This window comes from Carcharhinus amblyrhynchos, chromosome 11 (assembly GCF_965287045.1).
Source record: "Carcharhinus amblyrhynchos chromosome 11, sCarAmb.v2.hapA, whole genome shotgun sequence".
Classification (NCBI taxonomy): domain Eukaryota; kingdom Metazoa; phylum Chordata; class Chondrichthyes; order Carcharhiniformes; family Carcharhinidae; genus Carcharhinus; species Carcharhinus amblyrhynchos.
In genome coordinates this window covers 49,449,778-49,463,514 of record NC_137334.1, presented here as the reverse complement: position 1 = coordinate 49,463,514, position 13,737 = coordinate 49,449,778, and the positions used below count along the sequence as shown (strand labels likewise).

At 42.4% G+C, this 13,737-nt stretch overlaps 1 protein-coding gene across 3 annotated transcripts in view; it reads left to right on the top strand.

Annotated features, from left to right (window-relative positions):
• kalrna (kalirin RhoGEF kinase a) overlaps nucleotides 1-13,737 on the top strand; it is a 754,589-nt gene that overhangs the window by 577,600 nt on the left and 163,252 nt on the right. For all 3 annotated transcript variants that reach the window (XM_080199056.1, XM_080199055.1, XM_080199058.1), the window contains exon 34: nucleotides 2,036-2,282. In XM_080199056.1, coding sequence (XP_080055182.1) covers nucleotides 2,036-2,282 — 247 coding nt within the window. The remainder of the gene's footprint in view (nucleotides 1-2,035; nucleotides 2,283-13,737) is intronic.

Genomic DNA, 13,737 nt, shown 5'->3' with positions numbered 1-13,737 from the left:
TGAACTGGCCACTTTAGGATAGATTCAGTTCAATAAATTAAGTGGATAATTGAAGTTAGCACCTGAATTTCAACCTCCCCCACCCATCCACACAAACACACACATACACACGTGCACACACACACACACAAATGCCCTCTATAACTGCTTATCTAAATTTATATTCTGTTCAGTAAAAACAGATTTTAATGCCAGTTAAATGGTGTAGAACGGAGAGAACGGCTAACATATCTGATCCATTTTCCACAAAGTCCACTACATTGTGCCAACATTAGCTGGGGGAAGTTACAGAGATAGGGAAGGGCAAGACTGTAGAGAGATTGAACATAAGGGTAAGAATTTCAAATGTGAGGTTTTGCTAGACCAGGAACCAGTGTAGGTGATGAGAGACTGGCACTTAATGTGATATGTCGAAAAGTAATCAAATTATCATGTAGTATGAATAGAATAGACCTGCAATTTTGCAATTTTATTTCTTATTCTTTTACGGGTTGTGGGTGTTGCTGGCAAGCTGAGCATTTGTGAATCACCCCTAATTGCCCATGAATTAAATGACTTGCTGGGTCATTTCAGAGGGCAATTAAGAGTCAATCACATTGCTATGGGTCTGGAGTCGCATGTAAAGCAGACCAAGTAAGGGCAACAGATTTCTTTCCCTGGAGGACATTTTACAACAATTGATGATAGTCCTCATCGTCACTATTACTGAGATTAACTTTATATTCCAGATGTATTAAATTAATTTAAACTCTACCAGCTGCTGTGGTGTGCTTTGTCCTGACAGAGACGGCTTCTGGATTACTGGTCCAGTTACCTTATCACTATGCTACCATATCCCCATATTGTAGGAAGGTCTAACCCTCCTTTATATTGATGGTCTTATAGAAATAGGTGGGTTCAACCCTCAAAAGGCCATCTTAGAAACTGTGGTTTAATGCTGGAACCGGGTCCATCTGGATCCCAAACTGATTCCAGTGAGTTGTTGCCAAGGTTACAATAGGGTTCCATTGGAGTTGCTGTTGATTTTCAGAGACTGCTACTTTAGCCTGACAAGTTAAATCATGGATTTCACAGTTACCCATTAAGTGTGCTTCATTTTATGTGGGTTTTAAAAAAGGGTCTCTGAATTGTAATCCTGACAATTTAAATAAGATTTTCAAAGTAAGATATAGTCTCAGCAAACTGTGCTTGAACAGAAACTAGCAACCCAAGCAGTTGTTAAAATAAACCTTATCAGATCAATGCAACTCAGTACCGTATCTGGGTCCCAAATCTGGACTTACAAATCTGTGGGATGTTGCCAGCTTTAATGCGCTATGAATGTCATCAACAGTGGGAGAATCAGTTACCTGATCAACAAAGTTATTTCTATAAAGACACTACCCCAAAGGATCATGTTATTCAGAAACAGCTTGAAATTGACCCCTTCTTATGACAGTCTAAACTTCCTCTGTTGAAAAAATGCAGACATTTTGGCTTGATGCAATTGACTGCAAACATCAATGTGTGCGGATACCAGTATACAACCTCAAATGATTTTTGAAACAGGGACAATAAAATGTGTGACTTGCAGGATTAGGATACTTCCAGAGAGGGAAATGGTTGCCGAGCTCACCAATGGGGAATTCAACAACCTGATTATAGAAATGGAACAATTTAGTCCATACAGCTACTAAAACTCATGCTTTCCATTTACATTGTCAGTTTTGCTTGGTCAGCTGTGCTTGAAGAAAGTTATTGAACCTTTGAAACATGTTGATTTAGTATTGAAGTAAAGCAGAAAATGCTGGAAGCACTTGGCATGTCTATGGAGAGAAAAACAGAGTTAATGTTTCAGGTCCGTGAGCACTGGTTCACACAAAGAGAAACATTATTTGATTTCAACGGAAAATTTTGAAAAAGAACAAACTCGATGTAATGGAAATCCTATAATCTTCAAAGATTTCATCCTTTTTGCCAAATTGTTATTATCATGTTATGTTATTGTAATCCAAACACTTGTCATTATCTCAAAACGTCTTTGTTTCCCCAACAGCTTTCTGGAGGCTGTGAATTGACCGTAGTGTTACAAGACTTCTTAGCCGGCAACAGCAGTGAACTCAGCATCCAAATAGGACAGACTGTTGAGCTATTGGAGAGACCGAGTGAAAGACCTGGCTGGTGCTTAGTGCGTACGACAGATAGAAGTCCTCCATTAGAAGGTTTGGTTCCCAGCAGTACGCTCTGCATTTCTCATTCACGTAGCAGCGTGGAGATGGAGTGCTTCTTTCCATCTGGAAAAGGTAAATGCGACTTTTTAAATGTTTTCTTTATGTTGGAAAATAATGTCAGGTTTGAATGACAATTGTCCAGTTTGAGGTCACACAAATGATTCTGTTTCACCGCGCTACAATAAAAATGTTCTCCATCTTTAAAATAATAGTGAAAAGGTTCAAGGAAGGTCTTTCTGTTTTACTGCCCTAAAGGATCACATTACAATAGAAACAGCCTGAAATTAGCCTGTTCTTGTGGGAGCTTAAACTTCTCCAGTTGAAGAAATACTACAAAGTTGGCTCGATGCAAGAAATTGCAGACTTCTTTGGTACAGATGCCAACAAGCAATTTCAAGTAGTTTTTGATCCAGTGTGACGGTGACTGTGGTAATGGAAAACATATGGAGATATTTGATGCCAATGTGTGGGACAATTGGAAGATCTACTTGATAAAAACTGTGAGAGGTCAAATTATTGTATGTGGACCCCTCATTGGGAGGCATGAGCTACATTTGCTCTTTTTTCCCAGCAAATGTCACTGTGCTAACACTTCACTGCTCTTTAAAACCTGACCTTCCTGTGCACTCTGTCTTACACTCATTGTGAGGACATCAGCACCTGTATAAAATCTATTGTCCTTTTCACTTTGTGATCCCACAGAAGCAAACAGTCCACGCAGATTAGCTTCTGCTTTCCATGGAGAAAGATCTATACTTGCTGCCTTTTGAAATAAGGCATTTTTTGCCTGTCAAACACAGGAATGGACAGATTAGCTGTTAGGCACCATGTCATTTGCTGCAGCTAGAAAGGACACAGAGGCAAAGGAGTTTGGGCCATAGTCATCTTGACAATCACTGGCAAAGCATGACCCTCATTATATGTTGGATCAGGTCAGACTGGAGTGGGTGACACTGTGCAGTTACAGTTTCATGGCCTTTGCACTAATTACTCCATCAAAAAGTTGTGGTATATAACCGTAAGTGCTGGATGCAGTCATATTCTTGCTTTCTTGCAAGATTCCTGCTGTCTTCTCAGCAGTTATGGTTCTCCATGTTGTTGCTACTGTTCCTGCTTTTCTTCCTCCATCACTATTAAAAAGTACTATAATTGCTCCTATTTTAATCAGACCATCTGCCTTCTAAGGAGTTCCTCAAGTCCAGAAAAAAACCTTCAACAACTTCTCCCACAGAAGTACAACACTCTGGAGAAATCAGTAATGTATGTCACAAAGATCCAATGATCCAACCACTTATCTGCAAGTGCCCTTTAAATAATGATACAAGTACAGTTGTGACTTACTGCAAAGCTGAGCTTTGTGTGAATACCTTCTCCTTAGCAGAAGGTCCTTCAATTGTTTGAAAATTGCAATGGGGTCGGACTTGCATGACAACACCCCACTGATGTGTCTAATGTTGATTGTTGGATTAGGCCATTGCCTGGGCCACTATGTCCTAATGTCACTCAAGGTGCAGTAATAGATATTGCAATGCCATTGTCACTGTTGCTGTTCATCAGAAAGAAACAGATTACGAGGAATGATTCCAAGTTTATAATTGTTTGGTAGTACCAGACTTGAGTATGACTGAAAAAAGAGACATGTTGTCAAGGCTTTTCATCGTGCATGTAACGTGGTTTTCTTATGCAAGCTAGAAGCCACATAAGTTCACACACACAGCCCTGTGCTTCTCAGACAGAAGGAGCATGCCTCTGCATTCTTTTTTCAACAAATCAAAAATTTGGGGGAACTGCCATTTCCTGGTTCATTCCCTTTGGCAGTGCCTTGACCAATCAGAATGCTCGGTTTGAATTTGAGCGCAAGCTTGGCAGTTAACTGTTCCAGGTGCATTCTCCTTGGTAACCTCTCTACCAATCAGAATCCACTAGCCAACCAATCAGCACTCTTTTCTCATATAGTATAAATTGTTGTTCCCTTTACTATTGGTATTCTTCTGCACTGTCCTGATGGATGCAAGATGTAAAGCCTCAACAGCGTATTCTGTTTTTCACCTCAGCTTGGCCAAAAAGAGGGTATATGACAGTAAATCCCAGAAAGTAAGGCCCAAATGATTGAATACACAAAATACCAATGTTGGGATGAAAGCAAATAGGTTGGTCATGAGGCTGGAGTCAAAGTAACAGTGAGATTTGGGGATAATATGTTGCTGGAGGAGGTTGCAGAAAGATTGCACGGTGGGGTGGGGGGGGAGGTGGTCAGCCATAGAGGGATTAAAAAATTAAGGATTTGGTGGGGTCTCTGTAAATTATTCAATCTCTGGCTGACCTAGGACTGTGCTAAATTGCCTCTTAGTATCCCAAAATTATAGGTTCTGGGAATTAGTGGGGTAAATACATGGGGTTACGGAGGAAGCCTGGGTAAGAATCCATGTGGACTTGATGCACTGTAGGATTCTATGAATTAGTCACCAACTGGAGGATATTGTAGCCTGTCAAGGGGCACCAATTTTGTGAGGAAAGTATGTTATTTTTTGTCATTGTATGCATTGTGCTTAAGTACATTGGACCTGATTTAATGTCAATCACAGCATAAACATGTGTACATTATCATAGTGGTGGGAGGCCTGAGCCATTTTGGTGGCAGGACCTTGTCAAGATAATGACAGCAAGTTGTGCTCACAGGCAGCCACTCATCTGCAAAGGGCTCGGAAATGTATTCTGTGGATCCAAGCCAGAAGGTCACGTTTAAGGCAGTTAGCTGGATAGAGGGTGACTGCTGCAGCAGGCAGAACGGATACAGGATTATTCATCTTCCATTTAAAAAGAAATAGGTTTGTATGTTTTGGAGCAACCTTCAGTGATCCCTTTAAAGTTCCACAAAAATGGCATTAGGTTCCTAAAAGCAGCATGAAACCTGATTTCAGGAACTGAAAGAAGGCAGTCCCAGGCTGGAATGCTGGCTTGTCATTTTGGAGAGTCATTGATGGTCATTATTATTTGCCTACCAATTTCATATCCTTGAAAGACAAAAATCATTCATTTATGCATCTGAATGACATAGAATTTCTACGGTGCAGGAGGAGGCCATTCAGCCCATCGAGCCTTCACTAACAACAATCCCACCCAGGCCCTATCCCTGCAACCCCATGTATTTACCCCAGTAATCCCCTTGACACTAAGGGGAAATTTATCATTGCCAATTCACCTAATCCGCAAGTCTTTGGATTGTGGGAGGAAGCCCATGAAGACCAGGGAGAATGTGTGCAGATTCCGCACAGTTTCCCAAGGCTGGAATTGAACCCAGGTCCCTGGAACTGTGAGACAGCAGTGCTAACCACTGTGCCACTATGCCACCCTGACCGCAACTTTCTGATCATTCACACCAGCGACGCCAAGAATGAACAGAATACACTAAAGCCATTGCAGTAATGGAACACATAGCCATCTGTTGCATTGCTCATCATTGGCTATTTTTAGCACAGCAAGATAACACTGCAAGTTGCAAACTTGCATGCAGCACTCCTAACATTGCCAGCTGTATTGCAAGAGTTGGCATTTCAAACTCTGTGCTATTTACATGAGGTCAGGTTGAGTCTGTTTGCACAACGGATGTAGTTCACACCTCTCCTAGCAGTCATGAACCGGTGAGAACTCTAGGCTGGAGTTGGTGTTGCATGATAAATTAAAAATGCTCTTAATTCAGAGATTTTTGATAGGGCTTTGATTAGAAAATGTAAATGACCACTAGATCCATGAGACTGCACCTACATAGAAACGGTGCTCTTTTACATTAAACAGTGTTAAGATTTGAATATTACTATGTCAATTGAATCCTGTAATACGATCTTATAATTGATTGACTGGTCAGCTAATGTTGATGGGAATAGAGGCACGAAACTCAGACTAGAGTCCTACACAACATTCTTAAAGCCCAGCCATCCACATTGTGACACAGCAGAAACCAGGTCCAATGTCTCTGAGGGATTTGAGGAAAACATAGATAAGTAATTACCTGTTTACAAATGACACTATTTTTTAAAGAGCTTTTAGACAACAGCTTTCGGTATTCCATTGCTTTTGACAAGTGGTTTATTTTGTAAAATTAATGCAATGGAAAGTAGTTTCCTTCTCTTCTCACTTGGATGTCCTCTCGCTCAATATAATGGCCTTTGTTTTATGCACTTTCGAGAAGTGATGAGATAAGATTCTTTGGCTCATTGACAGACAAGTGTAAACAAAGAAGTATTTCCAGTATGTGGTTATCTACAAGAAAAGAACTCGTTCTACTTTAATTCATGCTCTTCTGGTTTTGCATTATTGCTTGAAATGTTCCCTAGTCAAGGGTCAATGTATCCAAGTTTGCTGTCAATACAAAGCTAGGTGGAAACGTTACAGATATTTGGGAGGTAGAAAAGCAAAGTACAATAGTTTTTAAATTATGAAAAACTATTAAATGTTTGTGCACCAAGGAATTTGGATATCCTTGTGCACAGAAATAGAAAGTTAACATGCAGTTACATCAGGCTTTTAGGAAACCAAATGCGATGATGGCTTTTATGGCAAGAGGGTTAGAGAGGATGCAATGAGGCTTCACTAAATTGTTTCTTGCAATATGCACTTGTCAAATTTAGAAGAATGGAATGTCATCTCATTGAAATGTATGATGTTCTGAGAGAGCTTGACAGGGTAAATGTTTCCCTGAGAGAAGAGTCAAAAACTTAAATTCACAGTCAGAATTAACTGTTCCCTTGCTCTGAAGCCAAGGGAAATACTTTACTGGGAGGATTGCAAATTGTTTTAGTATTCTTGACCTTAGAGAGCAGTGTATGCTTCATCATTGAGTGTATTTGATAGATTTTTGGATTTTAAGGGAATTAAGAGCTATCATCGAGCTTAAAGAGCAACCAGTGCTCAAGGGGCCTTATGGCCTTTTTCTGTATCAAATTCCTATGTTCTTAAGACCCAATTCCAGTTTGCATCACTTAAGGGCACGTATTAAGTATATGCCTATATTTGTTTGAGAACTTTACAAGTTATTTTATAATAGACTCAAAGTGGCTATGAATTATTGTATTGGCAGAGCAGATGAAAAGTCAGGAGGGAATCAAGCACATCCTGCTGATTAGAACTCATGTGGCCATAGATAATAAAATATGACAAATCCTTCAGAAATAAAAATCATTTAAATACCACTTAAAGTGAAATCTGCACTAAAATGTAACAAGATAAAAATATGTTTTAAGAAGTTATGCGAAGAGGCAGTAGGGTGATCAGGTTCATAGAGTTCTACAACCACTGAGTACTGGTTTGTTGTTTACAATGGCAGAGCTTCAAAGTGAGTGATTGACAGGTGAAATAGACCGGGCACTTGTTACTGTGGAACACTTCTGCGGGGGCAGGATCAGATAATCTATTCTTGCATTTGAGGCTAGTTCTAGTTCAGAATCTTTTACTGCACAATGTTATTTTTACAGAATCATAGGATGGTTATAGCATTTAGCCCACCATTTGGCCAATTGTTTCTGTACTGGCTTTCGAAAGGAATAATTCACCTAATTCTACTCCCCGCACCTCCTAGTAGACCTGCATAATCTTCCTTTTCAAATAATAACCCAATTATCTCTTGCGTGCCTTGATTAAACCTGCCTCTACCACATTTTGCAGCACTACATTCCAGATCCTAAACACTATTTTTCTCATGTGGCCATTGATTCTTGTGCCAATTATTTAGATTTGTGCCCTCTTGCTCCCAATCCTTCTACCAAAAGGAACAGTTTTTTAAAACTTTTGTTCATGGGATCTGGGTGTTGCCGGCAATGCTAACATTTATTGTCCATCCCGAATTGCCCTTGAACTAAGTGGCTTGCTTAGGCCATTTCAGAGGGCGTTTAAGAATCAACCACATTGCTGTGCTTCTGGAGTCACATGTAAACCAGACCAGATAAGAATAACAGATTTCCTTCCCTGGAGGACATTAGTGAATCAGATGGATTTTTACAACAATTGATAATGGTTTCATGGTTATCATTCAATGTTGAATTCAAGACTTCTATTGAATTCCAATTTTACCACATTCCATGGTGGGATTTAAACCTAAGTAGCCAGAGCATTACCTTGGGTCTCTGAACTATTAGTCCAGTAATAATGCCACTATGCCACCACTTCCCTGAGACTCTGTCCAGACTCCTAATGATTTTGAATACCTCTATCAAATCTCCTTCCAACCTACTCTTCTCCAAGGAAAACAGTCCCAACTTCTCCAATATGTGTAAACGAATTTCCTTTTTTTGTTTTTGTTTCGGTCTTCACGGAGGAGGACATGAATAATTTGCCGGATGTTAGCGATGGAAAGGTGGTAGGACTGGAGGGTCTCGATGACATTACTGTTACTAGAGAGGTGGTGCTCGGCAGACTGGAGGGGCTGATTGTGGACAAGTCCCCAGGACCGGATGGAATGCATCCGAGGGTCCTGAAAGAAATAGCGGAGGTGATAGTGGATGCCTTGGTGGTTATTTTCCAGACGTCGCTGGATTCCGGGGAAGTGCCGGAAGATTGGAAAACGGCTAATGTTACGCCGTTGTTTAAGAAGGGTGCCAGGCAAAAGGCGGGGAATTATAGGCCTGTTAGTTTAACGTCTGTTGTAGGTAAATTGTTAGAATCCGTCATCAAGGAGGAAATAGCGAGGCATCTTGAGGGGAACTGCTTGATAGAGCAGAAGCAGCACGGTTTCCTAAAAGGGAAGTCGTGTCTGACAAATTTACTGGAGTTCTATGAGGATGTGTCTAGGGCGGTGGATAGAGGAGAGCCGGTGGATGTGGTCTTTCTTGATTTTCAGAAGGTGTTTGACAAGGTACCTCACAAGAGGTTATTGCAGAAGGTCAGGGGACATGGAGTTGGGGGTAGGGTGTTAGCGTGGATAGAGGACTGGTTGTCAAATAGGAGGCAGAGAGTGGGGGTCAATGGGTGCTATTCGGATTGGCGGATGGTGACTAGTGGAGTGCCCCAGGGGTCGGTGCTGGGGCCTCAGCTATTTACCATTTATATAGATGATCTGGAGGAGGGAACCGAGTGTAGGGTGTCGAAATTTGCTGATGACACCAAAATTGGTGGAAAGGCAAATTGTGCGGAGGGTGGTGAGAGTCTACAGAAGGATCTAGATAGGCTGGGCAAATGGAATTTAATGTTGGCAAGTGCGAGGTGGTCCACTTTGGTAGGAATAATGGTAGGAAGGATTATTACTTACGTGGAGAAAAACTGCAGCAGGCGACGGTGCAGAGGGACCTCGGGGTCCTTGTGCATGAGTCGCAAAAACCCAGCTTGCAGGTGCAGCAGGTGGTCAGGAAGGCGAATGGGATGCTGGCCTTCATCGCGAGGGGGATTGAATATAAAAGTAGGGAGGTCTTGCTGCGGCTGTATAGGGCATTGGTGAGGCCGCAGCTGGAGTACTGTGTGCAGTTTTGGGCGCCGTACTTACGCAAGGATATTTTGGCCTTGGAGGGAGTGCAGAGGAGGTTTACTAGGCTGATGCCGGAGTTGAGGGGGTTGAGCTATGAGGAGAGGCTGAATAAATTAGGCTTGTACTCGTTAGAGTTTAGAAGAATGAGGGGAGATCTCATTGAGACGTATAAGATGATGAATGGGATGGATGGGATAGAGGTGGAGAGACTCTTCCCACTCAGAAAGGATAGTAGGACTAGGGGGCACAGCCTCAAGATAAAGGGGGGGGGCGGTTTAGAACGGAGTTGAGGAGGAACTTCTTCACTCAAAGGGTGGTGAATCTCTGGAATTCTCTGCCCGTTGAAGTGGTGGAGGCTGCCTCGCTAAATATTTTTAAGACGCGGGTTGATGGGTTTTTGATAAGAGAGGGGATTAAGGGTTATGGGGAGAGGGCGGGAATGTGGAACTGAGCCACGACAGATCAGTCATGATCTTATTGAATGGCGGGGCAGGCTTGAAGGGCTAGTTGGCCTACTCCTGCTCCTATTTCTTATGTTCTTATCCTTTGGATCATCCTTGTGGATGTTTTCCTTTCTTCCTCTAATGTGTTCACATTCTTACTAAAGTGTGGTGCTCAGAACTGGATGTAGTATTCCAGTTGAGGCCAAACCTGTATAGTACACAAATTTAATATAACTTTCTTTTGTACTCTGTGTCCCTATTAATGAAGTCTGCATGCTTTATCAATCATGCTTTCAAACCAACCTGCCACTTTCAATGATATATGCATATATACAGCCAGGTTGCTTTGCTCTTCACTCCCTTTAGAGTCATATCTTTTATTTATACTGTCTCTCCGCATCCTTCTTATCAAAATGAATCAGAGAGAGGGGATGTCAATTTCACCTGGTGGGGGGAGGAAGTTAAACACAAATCGTCAAGCAGGCTTAGCAAGCTCTGTCAACATTGTGGTCAGGGTCAATGGAGTATTTGAGCTGCATTCAACCATGAAGGGAGATAAAAATAAATACAGGTGGATGGAGAATGATAGAAATCCATTGAGCTTGCAGCTGAATCTTTTACCTGGTGTTGCATTTGTTATTGACCAAAGGCTTCAAGTGCAATGGAAAAGGTTTCAATGATTTCAGCATGCTGGGAAGCCTCAGCAGCTTCAAATCAAAGCTGTGTACATACACTGGGGCTGAATGCATAGCTGTGCTGAAGGGAACACCCCCCTCCCCCCCCACCCCATTTCCTCCCCCCATTTCCCTCTCACCTCCCCCACCCCCACCTTCCCCCAATCTGGTGAAATTGACACCTCTCTAGCAAAGATCTTCAAAGGGGCCTACACTCAGCTGCAGCTTCTAACAAAGAGAAAGGAAAATCTCTGCTGCAGAATGGAGTGCTGCAATTTCTTGAAATTCTGTTAGATGACCGGGGGTATGGAGGTTAAAATGACCACGCCTCTTCAAAATTTGCACAGCTGACAGACATGAATGCAGAAATTGATCACAGCACTGCCTCAAATCACCACGCTAGAGGTGATCTTCGGGTCTAGCCATGACACCCCATCTTAGGAGAAAGTGGAGAGGTCAACTCTTTCCCCCCAGCCTGAACCCACCCAACCCCCAGGACCCTTGAGGGACCCATCCTCTGTAGTCTGGCAGCAGCAGAGAGGCAAATGTCCACTGGACCTACCTGTTTGAGCTCCCTTGGGGCCGATAGTGCCAAGGGCAGAGCACTATTGGCACTGCCAAGGTGCATGGCCTGAAGGAACGCTGAGTGGGAGCTCTGAAGGTCTGAGAGGCTCAGTGGATCAGGAGCAGACTAGTCAGCCCATCGAGCCTGCTCTGCCATTCAACACAACGAAAGCATATCTTTGACTTCAACTCCACTTTCCTGCTCATTCCCATATCCCTTAATTCCCAGAGATTCAAAACATCTGTCTATTTCAGCCATAACTGTATTCAACAATGGAGCATCCATGAGCCTGTGGGATAGAGAATTCCAAAGATTAAACAAGGAAAAGAAGAAGGCATGGAACATATACTTTGTGTCCATCTTAACTACAGAAGATTTAGTAAACTTCCCAAGGATACTTGAAAATCAAGGAGTGAAAGGGAGGCAGGAACCTAAAACAATCGCCATCACCAGGGCAAGAATGTTGGGTGGCATGGTGGCACTGCAGTTAGCACTGCTTCCTTCACAATGCCAGGGATCTGGGTCCAATTCCAGCCTCGGGTCACTGTCTGTGTGGAGTTTGCACATTCTCCCCGTATTGGTGTGGATTTCCTCCGGGTGCTCCAGTTTCCTCCCACATTCCAAAGATGTGTGGGTTAGATTGATTGGCCAAGCTAAAATTGCCCCTTAGCGTCAAGGGGATTAACAGGGTAAATATATTGGGTTAAGGGAATAGGACCTGGGTGGGAATGCAGTTGGTGTGGGCTCAATGGGCCAAATGACCTCCTTTTGCACTGTAGGGATTCTATAGTTCTAAAACTAAAGGCTGTCAAGTCCCCAGGACTAGATAGTCTTCATCCTACAGTGTTGCAGAAAGTGACTGTAGAGATAACAGAGGCATTGGTTATAATCTTTTAGTATTTTTTAGGCAAAGAGTAAAGAAGCTTTGGATCTATCACAGGGAAATTGTTGGAATCCAGCAGGATACTTAGAAAATCAAAATGGGAGTCAACATGGTTTTGTGAAAGGGAAATCATGTTTAATAAATTTATTAGAGTTTTTTTGAAGATATAACAAACAAGATGGACAAAGGCAAACGTGTACACAGTGTACTTGTATTTCCAAAAGGTATTTAATAAGGTACTACTTCAAAAGTTACTACACAAGATGAAAGCACAGTTTAGGTGTTAACATATTAGCATGGATAAAGGATTGGTTAGCCAGCAGTAAGCAGAGTAGGGAGAAATGGGTCATTTTCAGGTTGGCAAGCTGTAACTTGGATGAAGGGACTGACTGTATGGTAGTTAAATTTGTTGGTTGCACCAAGATAGAATTCTGTCATCGTATCAGGGTGCCATATTTAAAAGGCGCCCAACATCACTGACCCACGATGGACGTCCTGAAAAGGAGATGGATTGCCAGGAACAATCTGAAGCTGGAAGTTGAACCTCCTGGAAGATTCACCTGATAGATGCCCCCACCACCGATTTACTGTGATGTTCCCAGGTACCAGGCCATTGGTGGCTTCTGCTCCAAACTCCAGAGCTTCAGGAAAGTCCTGATTTCTGCACACCACATTATTTCAAACTTGTTCCTGCTGGAATATCAGAAAATCAGGCGTGGAAGGAAGATTCTGGTCAGGCTTTCACCTGCTTCCCATTAGTGGGGTGTAAATCAGTTTCATGAGGCCTCCAGCAGGTTTCCTAATCCGTCATGGCAAGCATCAGCAGGAGATTCCACAGGAAATCACTGCCGATGCAAAATCAATTCTGGCCCTCCAGCCAATTTCTGCCCCATCTTTCACTGAACCCACTGGCAGGGACAGTAGAGAATTCGACCCAAGAGGTCTACAAGGAGATAACAGACAAATGAAGTAATTGAGCAAAAGATTTTGAGTGTATAATTTAGGAAAATGTGAACTTGTCCACTTTGGCAAGAGGAATAGAAAGATTATACTATTTCAGTGGATTTCAGTGGAGAGAGATTGTGGAAATAGGTAGTCCAAGCGGAACTGGGTGTTCAGGTACATGAATGACACAAAGTTAACATGCAGCTACAAGAAATGGTTAGGAAGGCAAATATTGCTATTTATTGCAAGAGGAATGGAACATAAACGTAGGGAAATTTTACCATGAAAAGAGTAAATAACTGAACTCTCTGCAGACCATAAGGTTCAAGATTCAATCACTTTTCTGTTCTGGGTTAATCCTCCAGGGTGGAGGAACCTTCTGGGGCTCTCCTTGCAAATTACGAACTGCCCTCTGTGGACTGCAGGATTGGATGACTGCAGTACTCCTGACACTGTTGCTCACCATCCAGATTCACACTTGAAGAGGAGATACTGGGTATGGGGAACTTTACCTCACTTAAAATTTGGTATCTTTAGGAGAGGGCTTGGGGAGCAAGTGCTTTG